This window comes from Electrophorus electricus, chromosome 2 (genome assembly GCF_041902795.1).
Source record: "Electrophorus electricus isolate QZ-2024a chromosome 2, ASM4190279v1, whole genome shotgun sequence".
In the NCBI taxonomy this organism is placed as follows: Eukaryota; Metazoa; Chordata; class Actinopteri; order Gymnotiformes; family Gymnotidae; genus Electrophorus; species Electrophorus electricus.
The window spans coordinates 38,000,815-38,020,381 of NC_137498.1; the positions used below are offsets into that span (position 1 = coordinate 38,000,815).

The 19,567-nt window shown below is 42.9% G+C and overlaps 2 protein-coding genes across 9 annotated transcripts in view; both read right to left on the reverse strand.

Annotated features, from left to right (window-relative positions):
- Positions 1-7,429, reverse strand: part of znf704 (zinc finger protein 704) — a 33,966-nt gene extending 26,537 nt beyond the window's left edge. For 3 of the 8 annotated variants that reach the window (XR_004776364.2, XM_081702354.1, XM_035528913.2), the window contains exons 1-2: positions 6,050-7,423; positions 2,739-2,947 (exon numbers count right to left, since the gene is read on the reverse strand). Coding sequence is in view for 7 of the 8 variants with exons in the window: in XM_081702354.1 (XP_081558480.1) it covers positions 2,739-2,947; positions 6,050-6,307 (467 nt within the window). In the remaining variant the exon portion in view is untranslated. Of the gene's footprint in view, positions 1-2,738; positions 2,948-6,049 lie in introns of all 8 variants that reach the window. The other 5 variants (XM_035528915.2, XM_035528914.2, XM_081702349.1 and 2 more) reach the window with 4 other exon arrangements.
- Positions 7,430-7,743: 314 nt separating this feature from the next.
- pag1 (phosphoprotein membrane anchor with glycosphingolipid microdomains 1) overlaps positions 7,744-19,567 on the reverse strand; it is a 28,475-nt gene continuing 16,651 nt past the window's right edge. The window contains exons 2-7 of the mRNA XM_027006364.3: positions 16,688-16,909; positions 16,192-16,243; positions 14,673-14,775; positions 13,686-14,224; positions 10,807-10,866; positions 7,744-10,513 (exon numbers count right to left, since the gene is read on the reverse strand). Coding sequence (XP_026862165.2) covers positions 10,199-10,513; positions 10,807-10,866; positions 13,686-14,224; positions 14,673-14,775; positions 16,192-16,243; positions 16,688-16,854 — 1,236 coding nt within the window. The 5' untranslated portion in view covers positions 16,855-16,909 and the 3' untranslated portion in view covers positions 7,744-10,198. The remainder of the gene's footprint in view (positions 10,514-10,806; positions 10,867-13,685; positions 14,225-14,672; positions 14,776-16,191; positions 16,244-16,687; positions 16,910-19,567) is intronic.

The window sequence follows — 19,567 nt, forward strand, 5'->3', positions numbered from 1 at the left end:
CAGGGTAATAATAGTCATCCACTCCTGAGATTACTCCTGAGGTCAGACGAGATGAACTTGAACTTAAATCTGCTCCTTGTGATTATCAAGGGACTCTAGCCATTCTTTCATTCAAGTGCTGTGCGCTCATGTAATTTCACAAAAACCACCAGAACCTCAAGGGCTTGAGCCCACACATTGATCACTCTCCATGTTTCAAACACAAAACAGTGTAAAACTCTGCTTATGGATATGGATGTGTGACAGATGTACTCTGCTCTCTAGTAGTTCTATTGCAACAGGAACTGGGAAAGAACAGAAAACTGAAAAACACACCAATGTATCCATTGCTAAGTCTGTGTTTGTCTGATGCTTCATGCCAGGGGAAAGCCACAATTGTCCATGTGGGAAGTGATAATTGGGATATGGTCCTGTAACTCATCCAAAACTATGTCAGAAAGACTACAAGGGCTTCTGTACACATATTTTAGAGATTCCCATTGGCCAAAAATAGCCAGGTCCTCACTGGTGAAATCTGGTTCTTCACTAAAGTGAGCCACCAAGAGACTGAATGACTGTCATTTTTGTGTAAAGCTTGCACATGTTTCAAAGCTGGTGTGGGAAAGACTGAAATGACACATGATTATGGAATGTGATCCAAATGAAACATGGAAGGGAACACTGGATCTAAACCCAGTGAATGATACAGGCTGCCCTATTAGACCCAAACATAAAAATATGTTACAATTGGCTCAGATATAATTAAATGATTTGATAATTGCTCTGTTCTAGCTCTAACATTGTTCATTTGTGCAGCACCAAACTGTATCAAAACATCAAAGCATAATAAGTCACATAATGAATTTAAAACAGGGACCACTGAAATAATGGGTTGGATTCCTTAGGTTGGATTCCTTCAACTTTAGTTGGTGGCTCAAAGTAAGTCATTATTCAAGGCTTTTTGTGAGGTAAAATCCAGGAAATTGTTTGGAATAACCTGATTACTATTTGTGCTGGATATGTATTTATTTCTTTTATGGTACAGCTTCTAAGCCAATACTCAAGGATATGCTAGTTCAGGACACAGAGCATCCTAAAATTATATTTGTACTGTTCTGGGTCAAACAATTTGGTGGATGTGGATAGTTAAAAATGTATACCTTACTAATAAACTTGGGTAAAATAATTAACATCTCTACACATAAAACAAACACACTCACTTGACATTTTATTACAAAAACACTATTTGCAAACACTAAAATCTAAAATCTAAAAGCCATCTGGAGCCAAATACAATTTGTGTTAGCCATCCTCATGCCATTCTTCGGTGGTCAGCTCGTGAAAGTAGGACCAGTGCAGATATTTTTGGATGTTAGACCTCTCTTAACATAGCACGATTTATATCATCTATCGACTAGCTATTAATCAATGGCTTGGACTATTGGATGTTTTTTGGCAACAGGCCACTGTTAGTTAGCAGCAACACTAACACATGTTTAAAAAAAAAACAATAAACAAGCAAAGAAACAAACAAAAAGCAAGAAATCCAGAAAGATCAGTGTCTGACAAAAGTGTCTACCTCAACACCTACAGTTATGCTGCTACCATGATAGCATTAATGCTGAGATGAGAATGGTTTGTCATCATAGCAACACACATAGCAACACACAATTCATTTAATGGATCAACAGAAAGTGAATTGTGCAAGGAGATCAATACTTCATCAACAAATAGATATCCTGAACTGAATTAAAGTAAGAGACTTGCATATCTATATATTATTTATATATGATTTATATATTATTCTTCTTTGCTGAATTGCACACAACATCAAAAAATAGAGAGATTCTAAAAACCCAAACAGCCACCAGTTTAGACAATAACTTAAAGTTCATACTGATGTAGGGGCCTTGAGTGAGAGCTGTCCTGTTCTAAACTAATCTGTGGCCATATCAGTGTTGCCAGTGTAATGGAAAACAACAGCAGGAGGGTGAATGACTGAGCTTTAATGAAATGCAACATGCCTCTTCCCCTGCATGTACTGCACACCTCATAGCCCACAACTAATCAATCATTCACACAGGCCTCTACCTTCCACATAGCTCTTTTTAACTGGGTCCAATACATGATATGTATTGTTGAGTCTTTTCATCTTAATTAGCAAAAATTTAAGATTAAGCAACTGTTTTTGGTGCCGAGGTCTGACACAGTTGTTTACAGCAAATCTTTGAGCATAAAGTTTTTTAAGCATAAAACTTTGAGTTCAATAATAGAATAATTACTACCATGTTTTGCTGTATTTCAACAAAATCAACCATGATGGAGGACCAAACTTTAAAAATCATTAGAAAAACGTTTTAGACAATCTGTGGAAGATAACCCATATTTTAATCTTTGAATCCAATTTATTAAAGTATTAAAAGCAAATGTTAAACACAAATATACATTAAATAATTTAAGAATCTTTAGAATACTGTAATGAGGCTGATTTTTTCTGTACTAAAAATACTTTTGTCTGCAAATATTTTTTCCTGTCCTTTACTCAGACATTTACAATGAACAAGTATATACTGTATTTATACACATCTATAGATACAAAGATGTTTATAAGATGCTTATGAAAAGATGTTTATAAAACCTCCTCTCAGGCAGGTTATATACAGAAGGCAGGTCAAAATAGATCAGCCTTAGTATCAGCATCACTCTTACAATTCTTATGCCTGCCTGTGAGGAACGCTGTGTCTGTTGCGTGATCCTACCTGGCATGGGGCACATCGATGCTGGAGGAGACCACCTTGCGCTTCTGCTCCAGCAAAGAGACAGAACGGGTGTGGTCCTTGTCCTGCTCGGGTGCCCGGCCCAGCCGCCTGGGTTCTTCAGGGCCCTCGCGTCCAAGCGGGGTGCTCTCGCTCCTCTGCACACTTGGGCACACTGCTGGCCCATCCCGCTGGCTGCCGTTACAGGAATTCTGCAGAGGGAAACAGACGCAGTCCAGTGAGTGGAAGAAAACATCTCCCGCCCATGCAACATCCGCCACAAACACTTTCTCCCCTGTAAGCGGTGCCAGGCACTACAGGCTTGTTTACCTTTCTGGCAAGTAATGATCCAATCGCCTACTACAGCTCGTTTGTTTGCAAATGCAAGGCTGAGAGAGACATACACCAGCAAATTCACTGCTGTGGGGGCCATTAATGTTTTAATACTAATAGTGTTCAATACTCACACTGGAGCAAGAAACTGGATCAAGACATTTCCTTCCCCAGACAGCAGACCTATTTGTTCAGTGCAGAGCATCTGCGCAGATCGCTGCACTGCTGACAAAGAGAGATTAAATCCCTCTGCACTCCCACTTCCCCGCTGTGCACAAAAGCCGTCGGTGGCGCCGCTGTGGCCGAGCCGAGCACTCCTCTTCTCCTCTGCGCCCACTCACCACAGCAACCATGCACGCCTCAACTACATCCGTGACTAACCCTCATGGGGTCCCAAGACAGCCCCCCCCCCGCCCCACACAGCACCCAGAACCACTGATCCTATTGCAAGGACCACACCATCCAGATCATTATCTCCTATTAATGAGATGAGTGTGACACAGGGTAAAGCCTTAGACAGTTCATCATGCAATACCTTGAGCTTTTTTGAGTTTGATTTAATAAAATAAAAAGGAATAGAAGGCTGTACACAAAAAACTCACCCATATACCAGATTGCTGCACTAAAGCATACACATTACTCATTCAGTGAGAGGGCTGTTGATCTTAAAGACATTATACTGGATGTCCATATGTTTAACTCCATCATACAGCTCCCAGGGAATAAGCATAACGATATTTCATAAAAGTAAGAAATTAAAGAACATTGGGTTCCAAGATCAGGTTAGGCATGTCAAAACTGTCCTCTACTGTGAAACATGTATGTCAAAACATAAAAGAGTTTGCAAGTTCATATTTATATTTATCACGCCATCAGTCTCAGTTCTACTGCAACTCTCTCCCTCCCTCCCTAACTCTTTCTCTACCACCCAAAATGACAGTCAAAAATACTTCATTCCTTACCCTCCCTCAGGTAAAACTTTGTACCAACCAGAGTGTACACACTTTAAAATGATCAAATGGGCCTGTGTCATAATTTAATTGTGTCAGTCAATCAATTCGTAATCCAATGTGCACAGACAGATTTTGTTTATCAAGTTTGAATTAAATTAAACACATTTTAATTCTATAGATTTAATTGGACTTGAGTGCATGATGCATATAGATGAGTGTTCCATTTATAATTTTTAATTCCATTTATAATCTTCATTTATAATTTATAGATTAAACAAAGAAAAGCATGCCCTCGTTGTACATTTCTCACATAGGTTACTGTGGCACGCATTTCCAGACAGAACATACTGGGAACACACTTAATGCTGGTTAGAGACCACCCTCATTTCGGTCAGACACCACCCTCCATTTTGGCTCAGACTTTGATTTAATCTAACAAAGAAGCACTTAAGACTTGCAACTAAATATTTATTTCTCTCTCTCAGTTGAGCAAGCCTTCACCCTAGCAATGGGTTATGGTTATGGTCTATAGTAAAGTCTAGCAATGGGTTATGGTTATGGTCTATAGTAAATCTAGCTGTTAAGGCACATCAATGACCACAGCGCTGTCCGTCTGCCGTGGTCAGATCACTCATCCATCACGGCCCAGTCTAGGCTCACACCCCATGCATGCTGTTCTGTGCCTTAACAATGACATGCAGAAAGAAGCATCACTTCCCAAAGCCCATTAATGGAATTACACAGTGGAAATGAAAACAGGGACAAAACAACAACAACTGTCCTCCTTTGTCTTGAGGGCTTGCATATATCGACATTCGAAGCAAAGCCCCTCCCCACACGAGTCAACAAGTGGCATTCCCCTAGGCTGAACAAGGCTGAGGCAGGCTTCCGGGCACCCTGCCAGGGACACGGGCTCCCACACACACGCCCAATGAAGCGCTTCGCCTTGCTGGCACACCACAGCTGCTGCTCTGGGACGCCCTGTCCCACCTGAGTTTCACATCCTCAGTCATCCCCCTTCTCATTGTGCTTCCTATAGTCCGACTTTTAATTTGGCCCTAGCACTACAGCACAAAAACAGTGAACTTTGAATAGACCACAGCTCCTAAGCACACGCAAAGTAGTGCCTAGTTTGCTGGCGGGCAATCCAACATGTCTCGTTTGAGGTTCAACTCCAGGGATGTCTGGACTAATGTACCTTTAATCAATGTTGCTTTTAATGTTAATCACGGGAGGGAGCCATAGTGCTCCATGAACAAATAAACCAAAAATACAAACCAAATTTGGCACCTCAAATGTGCCTGTCTGAATGTTGGTAATGATTCTTTGCAATCATGGAACCCATAATGAGACACTGACAAATGTCCAACAGTTGCTGTGATCAAGTGGCATTTTGGTTATTTATAGTTGTTTTGACCTTTTGTGAGACAACATGCTGCACCTTTAAAATTAAGTCAATTGGGTCATTTAAAGTCTTTGTTTAGCTATCAATTCCAGACTAAGTGCCGTCCTACACTTGGTTAAGCTTGCAAACATCACCATGCATTACAATTCCTGAACACATAACTTGCTTTTTGTTATTAAAAGATGGATTAATAATGTCTAACACAAAATATTATAACTACAGCAGTAAGAAATTAGATCTTTTACAAGAAACAAAATCATAACTAGCCGGTTTCGATGTGAGGAGGAAGATGAGAATGGAGGTTGTTATGAACAAACATAGATGCTGTTGTTGTCCAGAATGCTGCAGAGCGTGTTTGCCAGTTATCTACCCAGTAGGTCAAAAATAAACAGCACAGAGCTCATAGGACACTTCTCGCAATATCAACTGTTACACGTTACTCTAAAGATTTTTTACAATGTATTACTAGCATACGTTGCTCCATTAAGTACAAACACCGCTCTCATTGTTAAAGTATAAGGCAGCCCAGTGCAACGGCGAGTACAGTGACCGATGCGTAGACTGGCACAAGGCTCGGTGTAGATAATGCTGCAAAACAAAAACAAGCTGAGGTGGTCACACACCTTCAAGCTCGACTTCAGCGGTCCCTTTGCGGCCATCTGAGCAGATCCAATGGCAATTTCTTCTTCGGAATACTCTTTCAGGCTTCCGTCTTGCATGAGCACGGTATAAACATTGCACCGATGTCCGGCTGAAGCGTCTCTGTTGTCTTGTTTGACAGCCTGCACCACTCCGGTGAGCGGCGCCGCGTCCCCCGTTGGACCCGGCGCGTAGACTCGGCTTCCGATTATAGAGCGTTTTACGAGGCGCCTGGTATGCATAGCTAGATTATGATGTCCTAAATCACAAATTTTAAACGTGTTGATGAGTACACACGTTGTTTTAATACGGGGAAGTGTCGAAATTAAGATGGCAAAACCGCAGCTGAATGAATGCGCGCTCTTCAAATGCAAAACGAACACAGGACGACAACATTTTTAGCGGCATTCGTTTCGCCATTTGATCCGAGCTACAATAAGGCGCCTATAATGTAAAGGGGCTTTTTAATTAATGCAAAATGCTATGCAAAATTCGGATACATAAGCTAGCAGTTCTTTGCTCGATAACCCCTTCGTCCGACCGGCAACCGATCTTTTTTCTTTCGACCTGTTTGTTTTCCTAGCCGTCCCCTTAAACTCGCGAGATTACAAGAAAACACGGAACGGCAAATTCGTTTCGGACCGCAAAGGACATTACATGAGTTTACCAGTGAAAAGTGTAGGCTGGTAATATAAACTGCGTCGAATACCAGACTTCAGACTTGTACAAAACATCGGCGATTCAATGAGATGTCATTCGTCCTGCAATGGCATGCAGTATGTAGTCTAACTCCGGACGCAAACGAAGAAAGGCTCCATTCCGTACTGTCATCCACGAGCCTGTGTCTCTACCGGCGGAATTCTGGCTACGAACATGTGCGGTTTCGCGGCAGACATGCGCTTCCATTGGCTGAGTGCGCACACGCCTCCGCGGGTTTACGCTCTCCTCCGTGTGTCAGTTTCCCTCCTGATACAAAGTAACGGAAGGCAGAACGGGAGCTCCATTCAAAACAATGACGCAAGGCCAGAGCGGAGCTTAGGTGCAAGGGCGAAGCAATGCACAACATGTTAACACGTTCATCCGCCTCGACTAGACTAGGTATGTCCAATTCGAGGCGATAGTACATGAACTTTGGCTTCAGCGAATGAATGACAAGCTCCTGGTATTGGAATCACTAACGTTTTCGGTGTTAAAGCTGTAGATGTTTTTATCTACGCAACTGATTCTGTCGTACGCTTGTTCACCTGCAGGGGAAGTGGTAGTATAAAGCGCTGTTTCGAGTATTAAACAGCCCTGTTTCGAAGGCCTACTGAACAGATATAAAAATCATAAACATTACGGTTAGTCATGTTTATATTGGCTACTAAATTATTACTAAGGGTATTCGATATTTTTTTTAATATGTAAGATTTGCACCATACCCATAAATTTAATTGCAGTAAATTTAACTGCATTAAATTGCATTACATTTACGTTACAGGTAATGTACTTCTAGAAGTTAAAAATCATTATGTCTACAATCTATTATGTGTCCCATGTTGTGCAAGACTGTAATACCTGGCTTTATGGAGCACAAACTGCAAAAGTTATGTTCTGAGAGAACAGACACTAAAGAATTTGTCTTCTTGTTTTAGTACTTTTTATAGTGCAGTAGGTGTGGACATATAAAACACTGGTATTAGTCCAACATGGCTGCAGTATTTATTTGGCAAACAATACTTTAAAAAGATTATGATATAATCAAATGTAATCATACATACGTTTTACAATGAAGATACACTGAATTCACAAGCAAAACGTTTCACCATGATATTAGATAAAGGAAGTACCCTCACAATGCAGAATTTGTACCAAAAAAGTGTACCATTATTGCAAAACAATGACAGACAACACTGCATTTCACCAAACAGGATCCAATGTATAGTGCACCTGATCTATCAATCATACTTCAGGCAGTGTATGTATATATTTTTTTGATGTTCACAAAACGTGCAGAATTCCCTTTAGGCAATCATAGCACATCCACAATACTATGCCAGTATGTGTGCTTCACCAGCCAGAGAGAAACACAAAACACACTGAAACCTTTATTTAGAGTCAAATGATTAAACTGTTCATATATCATACTATGTTAAAACCAATCAAAGTTATAGGTAAACAAGTCTGAGCATGTTTTTGCCACATGCAGTGTCTATGTAGGATATGATTTTGAATCTGAAATTAAAACAGCTCATCAACAGGGACTATTTAAACTGAACATGAACATATAGTTGCCAGATGATTGTTATGTAGCAGTACCATGGAGTTTCTTTGTTTTACAGCTTTAGAATTTTACCCATTTTAGGCAACAGAAATGTCTCAAAATAGTGAATGTATTCGATACATTTAATCAATACTGCTAAATTAAACAACTTTGATTATTCTTTTTTCACACACACACACACACACACACACACTTCCAAATACATTCAACATCACAAATAATTTATGAATAGTTTACAGAATTCTAAAACTTACCAGCAGGAAATATGGTTTTACCATGATTATCAGCCTTGAAAAAATAAGCAGTTCTGTATGTACCATAAGAGGTGATTTTATAATCAGCACCTCTCACTTTGAACTCCACGGACACATTGTGACCGCAAATGACACATTTAAAAAAAACAAAAACCAAAAACAAACAAACAAAAAAAAAACATGGTTTAATTTATATTCATTGCATGCTCTATGTTTTAAATGCCTTCTGCACATAGACTAGCTGTATGTTGGTGCTGCGGCAGGGAGCGGGCGGGTGGGCAGCCCAGCCTGGGTCAGAGCACAGAGCACAACTTGGCTCCTCTATCAGAGAGCACACTTATCAGTGTGCAGTGCATGAATAAAGCGTCGTAATGACAGCACAGCATCCCTTTGTAGTACCCAAATATTCACATAACCATCACACTAAAATTCTTTAAGATAGTTGTGGCAGTCACAAAACTGAAGCTTCTGTATCAAAATGGAATGAAAAACAAATAATCAAGAATCCATTTGTGCTACTAATGGCATATTAACCAGTGGCCCCACTGAAAAAGAAACTCATTGCCCCCTGCTCCCATAAATATATATGGGGCCCAAATATATGTATGTATGTATGTATGTATGTATGTATAATGAACAAAAAAGGTGTAATTTGCTTATTTTCTTGCTATTTTTGTAAAGTCTATTTAAGTCAATGCTCTTAAGGCCTGCACTCGCTGAGTTGAAGTTCATGTGATGTGTCTTGTACTCAGCAAAATCATCCAATAGACTTCAAGTCCAAATTCCAGTCTCTGACATTTTCAATTCAATTCAACAGTTGTACTCTCTCCTGGCTACTGAAGCAAGCATCTATTTTAAGAAGCTTGTTTAATTCAGTCATGCTTTTCGCTTATGAGCTCTGCTTTTGTGGCTGGATTTACTTAGCATCTTCAAAGCTACTACCAGTACAGCACAGAATACATAAAAATTCAAAGCCTCCATTAACCTAAATGTTAACCTAAATGTTTGAGCTAGACTACTTATTTGAATTGCAATAAATATATATGTCATTGCTAATGTGATTCTGGCCAAATAAGTATTTTTCTGAGAATTACTATGCTATGTGCATATTTTCATAAAATACATATTTTGATATATTTTAATGGAATTACTTTCATGTTTTAGGATTTTGGAGTTCTAAACAATGAATATATCATGTTTGAAAGAACAATTTGACCATTTGTCTACCATGGATGAGACACTTTATGAAGGGCATAAATGAATGTCAGGGCAGGCTGGTGAGGGATATTATTAAGTTTAAGGATCTGACTGGGCATTATACATGTTTGGTCCTGCATGTTTTCCCTGACGGAAAACATCCATCTGGAATAGTAACGAGCCCATTCACCCCCGTGTAACGTGTGTTACACTACTGGCCACAGCACATCAGATCAGAAAGATGTCTTGGGTCAAATCATTTCTTATTAGGAAACGAACACAATGCGTGTGGCAGCATGACCTCAAAGTATGTAGCAATGTATAATTACTTGGGTGGGTAAGTGCTAAACTGAGTCAGTACGAGTAGAAATCCCGTTTTTGAACACGAAGGCCTGCTGACAGGCAGTGCTGTGTTGCCCTCAGAGGCGGGATGTCTCCCTGTTCAGGCCCAGCTCTCCCACGGTCTCATAGTCAGGTTCCGCCTGCCCGTTTGCCTGCTGCTCTTCCTCTGGAGCCTTGGGAATCCTGATGGTTTCATATCCAGGGTCCACGCTCTCCACAGCCTCCTCGAGGGGTTGCTCGCCTGGTGGCGATGGGCACACATCCCTCACAGTGGCGTACAGGTCGCTGGAGGTGGACTCTGACCCCAGACCTGTGATATCTGCGATGCAGCTGTAGTCGTGCTCTTTCTCCTCTGCCACTGGCTTATCTACTGTGGAGTAAACAGCTGAGAGCTGCATGTGAAGAGGAAGGAGACGTGAGTAAGGAATCTTTCCCTGAGGAGCCAAATCCTCTTCTGGCCTCTCTGTCTAATTCATTTATAGAGACCATACAGGACAGGAAGTAAAGTAAAGGTGGCACGCTATTACTCTGTTGGTTTACACTGGCAATTATTGACTTTATTTCTGTTTTAATAGGCCTAACACTTTATTTTAATACACCATAAATACTTAATCTCTGGGCAGCTCGAGATCTAAATCAGTATAAAACAAGGACTTAAACAGAAAACGGCTCAGAGGTAACCTACCTCGTGGTCTGAAGATACAAAATCCTCGGGGTCTTGAGGGCTTGACAATAGTGAATGTGACTGTAAAACAATAACACATTACCTCATTAGTGAGAATTTATCTCCATTTTATCTGTTTACACACAGCAAAGGAAGCCTTATACACACACTTCTATTCAGCTCTCATTAAAGTGAACTGTAGTGACACATTCCTTATTTAACAGTCTCCTGTACTTGAATACTCATTCCCTATCTTGGCGATCGTCATTGTACCCACACAAAGGAGATCGATATGTGAGTCATTAATTAAGAAACTAAATCCTACAGTCAGTCAATAATGAACACCTTGCATGTCTGCAAAGGTATATCAATTTTGGAGCCAGTGATTTGCCCATCATGGAATATACAGTTAAAGTGCACTTTGCTGTCAGTGTGCTGAGATTAACAATGGCTTAATACGAAAATACGAAATTCAGTTTCTCACAAAGTAGCAGGGAAGGGTCATTTGTGAGATTAAGGCACCTTGTCTCAGTGAACTTGAAAGTGTGTTTACATGGATACAAATTATCCAAAGTGCACAGGCTCAGAGATGTGCTTTGATATTGGTTCAATTAGCAAACCAATTAATTTAATAGCCTGTGATATGCTTGGCTGTGGAAAAGGGGCATGTGTGAAAGAGATGAGAGACAGGCCATTAGGAATGACAGGCCGATGTAGGAGAGCATTGGGTAAGGGGACCGTGCCTGGAATAATGCTTTCAGCTATGTCAGTTAATGAAAATAAAAGTCTGGTTTTCACACTGATATAAGAACACATGCTCATATATGGCAGCACAGTGTGCTCAGGCAATGACAAACTGGAGTCCTGACATGGTGATATGCAGTATAATGTGAGGGGCATCACAGATGGTGGGGGGAGAAGGGGTCCCTGCATCACAGCCCACAACCTGCCACACTTTTTACATCACCACCACACAGCGTTTATGCTAGAAATAAATAAAATAACTTCTCCTCCACTCTGCAGCTTCATGACAGTTTTATTGGTTTGGTTCGTTGGTTACAGAACTACAGAGGCACAGTTCCATCCGACAGGTGGGCCACCTGCCAGCATGCCCAAAAAGTAAATCTTGATGAGCCATTCTGCAAAGGTGCATTTGATGTTGGTTTTTAATAAACGAAGGGATTCCCTTGCCGTGCCAACCACCCCTTGAGCTGCAGCTCATTAAGAAGTTCTCCCACCAGCAACCCACACAGCCATACACCCCTAAATCTCACATACACTCCTACACATACACATTATTCACACCTGGTCTATGCTGTTGTGTGGCTTTTTAATTTCCCCTTGCTGTTTGAAATGTGTATGACCTGGTGAATATGGAAACTAAGCAATGTATGAATGAGAAGTAGTTTGTGAAGGAGGCAACGCCCTTATATGAGGACTGTAAACTTAATTTCACACAACCTTTCAAAATCCTGGCATCCTTGAACGAGTTCTCATGAGAATATATGATGGAACACTGATCAGCTTAACATGAAGCTATTACTCTTATGCGTGTTTCTGTGTGTGCACCTGTGTACTTGTGTACACAGCACTCCTGATGCCGTGTGTGTGTGTGTGTGTGTGTGTGTGTGTGTGTCCCACTGCTATTTGACAAGGTCTCACACACAAACACGGACCCCACACGCAGAAACACTCCTCCATCCCATTCATCATGGAGGCAGGCTGTCAGTCAGACGGCAGGGCTGCTCCAGGGGCTGCGTGCAAGCCCGACGCTTGTCCAGAGCGCTCCAAAAGCCTGGCTAGCACAAGACTCCCTCCCAGCCACAAGATCACATCTCTAGGGCTGCTGATTAGGTGTGAATGTGATTACTAACAGAGGACATTGCCTTTGATTCAGAGCAGCATTGCTGTTGCGAAAAAGGATCACTGTGGGAGAGAATTTGAGACGTAACAAGCAGTCTTGTAATGCTTCATATACACTGAAAAATCCTCCAACTGCAACAGGACTGCACTGTGCCCTAACCCCAGCTAAAGATCCCCACATACTGCAGTGCTCCAAATGAGCTGGCTAGCATCTTGCCATGTGACATTAATATGTTCCCAACACACACGAGCACACACTACAAAATCACCACCAGTCCTCTCATGCATGCATGCAGACATCGCAGTAAAGGTCAAGCCTAAACGCAGCGCAGGCCGTATGGGTGCGGAGGGAGGGGAAGCAAGCACGGACTGCACCGCGCAACGGAGGGAAGTGCTGACTTTATAGCACATGAGGTCCACGAGGGGGGAAGTCATGCTGGAAAGCATCAGGTGCCCATGTGCAGGAACAAGAGCAGAGGGGCAGGCCTGGCTGTCAGACCGCCAAATCCTTTATTACCAATGAACTAATTGGATAGAGGAACGAAGACAAAAGTGGGAAGGAGGGCCGGAGACAAAGGGAAGACCAAAGCTATTTTGGTGCCAATGGAGGGATGTGGGGTTTTTTGTGTGTGTGTGTGTGTGTGTGTGTGTGTGTGTGTGTGTGTGTCTGTGCATGTGTGTGTGCGCGTGTATGTGCATGCATATGTCTGTGTGTGTGTGTGTGTGTGTGTGTGTGTGTGTGTGTGTGTCTGTGTGTGTGCACGCACAGGCATTTTTGGGCCTAAAGCCCATCCCAAGAACCCCACACAGTTCTGCTGGCAGGTGCAGGAGGAGGTGTCCTCACCCCTCTGCAGATGGCTTCATTCAGAAACTGCAGCCATGTAAAAGCTTGTAATTAAGCAGCTGGTGCGAGCTATTGTTCTCTATTCACATCGAACTCCAGCTCCCACCGCTGTGGGACAGAAGAAACCCTAACTCCACCAACAACCATGTTCTCTGCCTGCACGGATGCCATACACCGCTCCAGGCTCCCTCACCTGGCCGTTGTGCAGGCCATTGATCTGCTGGCTCTCGGTCTTGTCCAGCACTTTGTGCGGTATGGGTGGAGGTTTCTCTTCCTCTGGCTCCTCAGGAGGCATACTGGCTGCTGAGCGCCGTGCTTCCACCTCAGCACTGTAGCGGCTCTTCTTTTTGAGGTTGACAGAGGCGTATTCAGCACCATTGGGTAGGGCATGGTGCTCGGGCGTAGCCGGCGCATGACTTGGGAGATCATTGGCCAGGTCAGCAGGGTCTTCCGCAGCACTGGGTGGAGCCAGGCCCTTCAGCTCCTTCACTGTTTCATAGAGGGAGTCCTCAACACTGGCATCGCGCGATGTGCCATCCTTCAGCACCTCATAGGTGCCATCACCGGAGGCCCCGGGCCCATTGGTTGGCACCACCGACCCCTGCAGGGTGCTGGAGGCTGGAATGCTGGGCAGCTCGCGGTCCTGAGGGCACTTGGAGGAGCGGAGCTCCGACAGGCTGGACAGCATCTCCTCTGAAGGGTGCGGACTGGTGTCCATGGCGTCGGTGAGTACTACCGCCAAAGAAGAAAACAAAGACTGAAATTGAAGCAGGTCCAGTTCAAACCAGCAACAAGTATCAATCTCTTCCTCACACCACTGTATTAAAAATACTTTGTACTTGTACACCTGCAACCATGCTACCTTATTGAGAATGGTCCAGCACCTAATAATACCAGCCACAGTGCTCCTGCAGTCAGAAACTAACCAGTGACGAATAGAGCAGAGGGTGGCTGACAAGTTTGGCATGCTAATAGAAAACTAAGAATCAGAAAACTAATCAGTCTAATCAAATACAAAAACAGGTGTATCCCTTCCAAAGGTCAGTGAGTATAGGTACAAGTTGGGTGGCTCTCAAAGTGGCTGTTGAATTTGCTTGAGTCAGAGCAGGGCACATGCATATTGTGTGTATAATAAGAAAATTGTACTTGGAAATATTATGAATTAATAAGGGCATTTTACCTGTACCACTTGTAAGAGGTCCATTGTGGGAGCTACTGGCCACCAGATCAGTGCCATGACTGCCTGTTTCTGCTGACTGGCTACATGTCTCTTTTTCTGATACCTGCATTAAGACATTAAGATTGATGAAGTCAAATCAAATGGTATCCTTACTGTTAGAAATCCACACAGCCTAAAAAACAATTAGGACAAAAGCAAGAAGATGAAGTGTTTTGTTTTCAAACCGTAGCCAGAAAGTGACTCTGGCTCCACCTAGTGGCACTGCTAGCAGGGTGATTAAGTCCCACTGAGGCTGGAGATTAAAGCAAATAGGCACTCTGCTCGTCAGGGGAAGACAAAGACCCCATTTAACCCATCATCCTGTGACAGACACTGCCATTTAAAAGAACACTTCCTCAGCATTTTCCATGACGAGGCATACATTATTATATAAAGGCTGCCCACTAGATATCCATCACTATTAAAAAAAGGTTTCCACTCCCTTTGGGCTTCGTATTCACATACTACAGGGTGTGATTAGAGAGAGATTACATCAAATTCTCACCAAAGGCTTTACCACTGTCCATACAACCTCACTTTACATTATCCTGGCATGGTCCTTTAGCCACCTAAATCTTGCAACTTAATTCCATATTTACATAAAACAGAAAATACTTAAGATAAATAAGAAAATAATTTTAAGACTGACATAGGCTGTGGAGCTGGCAGCAAAACAGTGTGGTAAATGTCAGTATGTATGACCAAAAGGTGAGAGGGTTTCTTCCTTCATATGTGAGACTCCTTTCTTTATCGGTCCGTAATATGTCTCCTCAGAAGAATCTTACCAAAATGTTTTGGTGGCAGGTAGCACTGAGCTGAGCCCATAGTCCCCATTCAGTAGACAGTCATCAGAAAATTAACCACTTAGAGATGGTTATGGCCAACAACTAAACATCTCTCTCTCTCTCTGTCTCTGTGTGTGTGTGTGTGTGTGTGTGTGTGTGTGTGTGTGTGTGTGTGTGTGTCTCTGTCTGTGTGTGTGTGTGTCTGTGTGTGTGTGTGTGTGTGTAAGTGAGCGAGAGAAAGAAAAAAGTCCAATGTGATTGTCATAGATGCTCCCTGCTGAACAGTGCTGAACCTTCGCCTCCCTGCAGAAGACTCACCCTCATGGACAGGCTTCTCAAACCCAAGCTTGTCCTGGCCAAACCATGAAGCAAAGTAAACTTTCCTGCCTCATGCTTTTACCCTGGGCAAGAGCTTCAGGAAGTCCCATCATTCTGTCCCCAATCTGCAAACCCTCCACCCCACGTGCCCACCACAACAGGACCAGCCCCTCACTACTGTACAACACCACAGATCAACTCTCTCCCCATGCAGCTCAAACACGCCCTTTGCCAGGGCCCTTTAATCATAATCCTTTTTGGAAAATGCCTTTGCGCTGATGAGAAGAAAAGTACTTCATAAGGTATGACGAGCCTCAGTCAGCACAGAGTGAGCTGAAATGCAGAAAATCCTTGATGTGAAATGTGCCCCAAAATACCCCATTCATCAGGTTCTCATGGTCTCCAGGAAGTTGGTTTGCCTTCTTCTGCCTGGGGAAAAAAAAAGAGAAGGACGACTACTGAAAAAACATTGATTAAACCTGTAATTTGAACCTATAGGATGCTGCCCTAGCACATGTGGATTAATTACCTTGATCCATACGTTTGAAGATAAAGAACTAGTTTGGAATTACATGCCAATTTGCCTGTACCAATTTTCCAATGGGCATGTACTATAGTAATACTGAATTGCTTACAGTAAATGTGATGCAGTGTACAGGGATGGTGTACCATGTACAACGTGGTACACTATTCAGTTCCATTGAACTGTCTATTGTTAAATGTACTTTAAAAATACATTGTTCATAAGCAGCTTTAGGAACCAGAGCCAGAACCCCAGGAAGGCAGGTCCACACACTTTATGGAAGAGGTTAGACCATGTGTGCTGAAGCTGTGGATGTCCACACTGACTGGTGGAGCTGGGCGGGTACTCACCCCTGGCATCCAGCACACAGAAGCAGGAGCAAGGTGAGGAGCAGGAAAGCCGAGAGCACGGCAAGCGGGCCCACCAGAGCAAGCTCTCTGCTGGCCGGTGCCGTCCATCCGCCAACCTCTGACCCTGTGACCTCTGATCCCCATGGAGTGCCCAGTGCAGGAGCCATTACACATCACAGTGAGGAGCAAAGTGCACCTGCCAAGCAGAGCTTACTGGAGAAGCTAAAGGGGGGTGGGGGGAGAAAGAGAGAAAGAAAGAGAGAGAGACAAATTTAAACAAAAGTGAAGTCAAGTAAACATTTATCACATGTCAAATAGGCTACATCATTCACATCATCATGTGCTCCATCAGCATGAACATTTAGCACATCACAGTAAATATTTACATCAGGTACTTTTGGCCATGGTGAGAAAACCACAGTTCCTGTCTGAAACTTCCATTTCAGGAAGGTATTAAATTAACATTTAAACATCACCATGCAATATAGGTGTTGTTTGCAAATCATATTTCATTTACCACAAGGGGGAGCACAAAGGCAGACCCAGTACACGAGTCTCAAAAATGCCATGCGTAGCCCTTATGCCATATATTGCAGTCTAAGAATCCACCTAAACAAATGGCTGCTGGGTGTTTCAACAAGCAGCCCCCACACGTAGGCCAGTTTGAACTGACAATGGTCCAAAGGCTCAGGGCAGTCTCAATAGAGCTGCTGTTGCGGGTTATTTTTAGGCAGGGAGGGTAGCAGAGAATACCCCACCTCCATAAACTGAATGAACAGATAAGGATCAGATGGCAGGCATCCCAGAGAGTGGCAGAGGCCCAAGCTCTTTTGTGTCAGAGCTGAGAGAGAAGAGGAAGACAGCAAGGCAGGATCTGTGAGGAAAGAGCCTGTCCTGGGCATGGCTGCTCCCGCGCTCCCTCACCCTCTTCAACATTAGAGTGCAGGGAGCAGACAGCCTTGGAAAACATCATTAAAATCCCACAAAGCACTGGCAGCTTGGCAGCTGACAGCCTTATTTTAATATATTTGGCTTTTTGGTTCTAAATAGAAAGCTCACTTGGGTTGTGTGTGTGTTTTGAAAAAGCCTATTATACTACTCAAGAATGTATGCAAATGTAGCAGGAAGATTCGATATGTACACTCACATCAAGCAAAGATCACAACACAGTATGTCAACAAAAAGCCCAAAGAAGGTTTCTAAAAACCTGACATATGCCTTGTTCTTCCAGTTACTTGAATATGAACAGAGGACATTAGCAAAGCTTGGACATTTAAGGATATACATATATAGTGCAAGATAAACAAGAGCAATGTTTGGTTAAATCAGCTTCAAAACAATTTTACATACCGACATATATACATGTATTGGTGTGTGAGTACATATGCATACATGTGTTAAGTTCTTGTTGAAGTCAATAAAGGCATTGTTGGGGGGTGCTTCAAAGCAGAACATTTCCTTGAACACCTACCATCACAGATTCTTCCATTAAAGAGAGGAGATCATGCTAGATACATACCAGATGCATCCATTACAGCAAAAAAAACCAAAACAAAAACACAGTCTCCTGCACAAGCTAGGAAATGTCTTTGCCATCCTACACAGACACTCAGTTGGCTAAGATATAGGCAGATAAAGCCGATTCGTGGCCGGGAGAAGCTTAGCACAAGGCAGTGCCCAGCAGAAAGCCGGCCACCCTGCCTGGCCCGACGAGTCACAGTGATGGATGCCCTGATATGATAACAACATGACATCATGCGGTTCTGCATCTTCCCTGATGGTACGGGCTCTCTGCGAGTAATGAAAACACTTCCTCTAGGGCCCAGGATGAGGGTGCTGCCAAAGCTGTGTGGGGCACCATGTTCTCAAGCTCGCAGCATGCGCTCACCTCCGTCTGCTAAGAACCATGTACGAGAGCCACTGTGTCACATGTGTGTCCATAAACAGATTTGTGTTCATGAATGTGTGCATGTGCATGTAAGAGGGAGACATTACTAAAGAAAAAGCACTGAACAGCTTGTTCATAAGTCCTCTGGTACAGATACAGAATTGCCATAGTGACGATGCACTAATCATAGCTCCTGCAATCATTTGCTCTAATGAATGTGCTATATCACACTGGAAGGAATGCACCACAACTGCTGAACAAAATAAATACAGTGTGTGTGTCTACATGCATATTTATTGCAAGACTTACAACCCAAGAGTTCATAGAGGAAGCGGACTTTTTTCCTTGGGAACATCATAACAGTACTTTTCATGCCATTGAAAATAAGAGAATGTAAAAGCCATTTGAGAAGGAATGTTTGGAGAGACTGAGATCTGTAGCTGGGGTTCCCCCCAACACAGGGCATACAGACAGCTTGTTCCAGCCCCACCTCTGCCCCAACCCAACCACACCACCCAGAACACTTGCAAGAACCAGCCCCTCTCTGGAACTCTTTCCTTTAGGCTGCTAGTCTCTTCTAAGCTTTGGATTTGTCAGCATGCTGGGTGTTGGCTGTAGTGGATTAGAAGATATGAAGTGTGAAAACGTGCTGTGTTTGGGAATGCCTACAACACCCCATCCAAGCCTCCCAGAGTGCAACCATGGAGTGAGTGTGTGAGGGTTTAGTGGAAGAGCCCAGCTGGACAGCCCCTGAGAACACATCCGCTGCAGTGTTCTCATATTACCACCACATGCATGTCTGGAATAAATAACTGGATTTGGGGAGGGGTAACATAATAAGCATTTTTAGCTTCATTATTTTAAGATTTGCTGATGTCCCACATTACAGGCACAAGGCTTAATCTAAAAGCCCAAGTAATGCACTTCAGTCAAGTTCTACTAGTGAAATATAAGCAATATCTCTGTCGTTAGGAGATCTCATAGACCAAGAG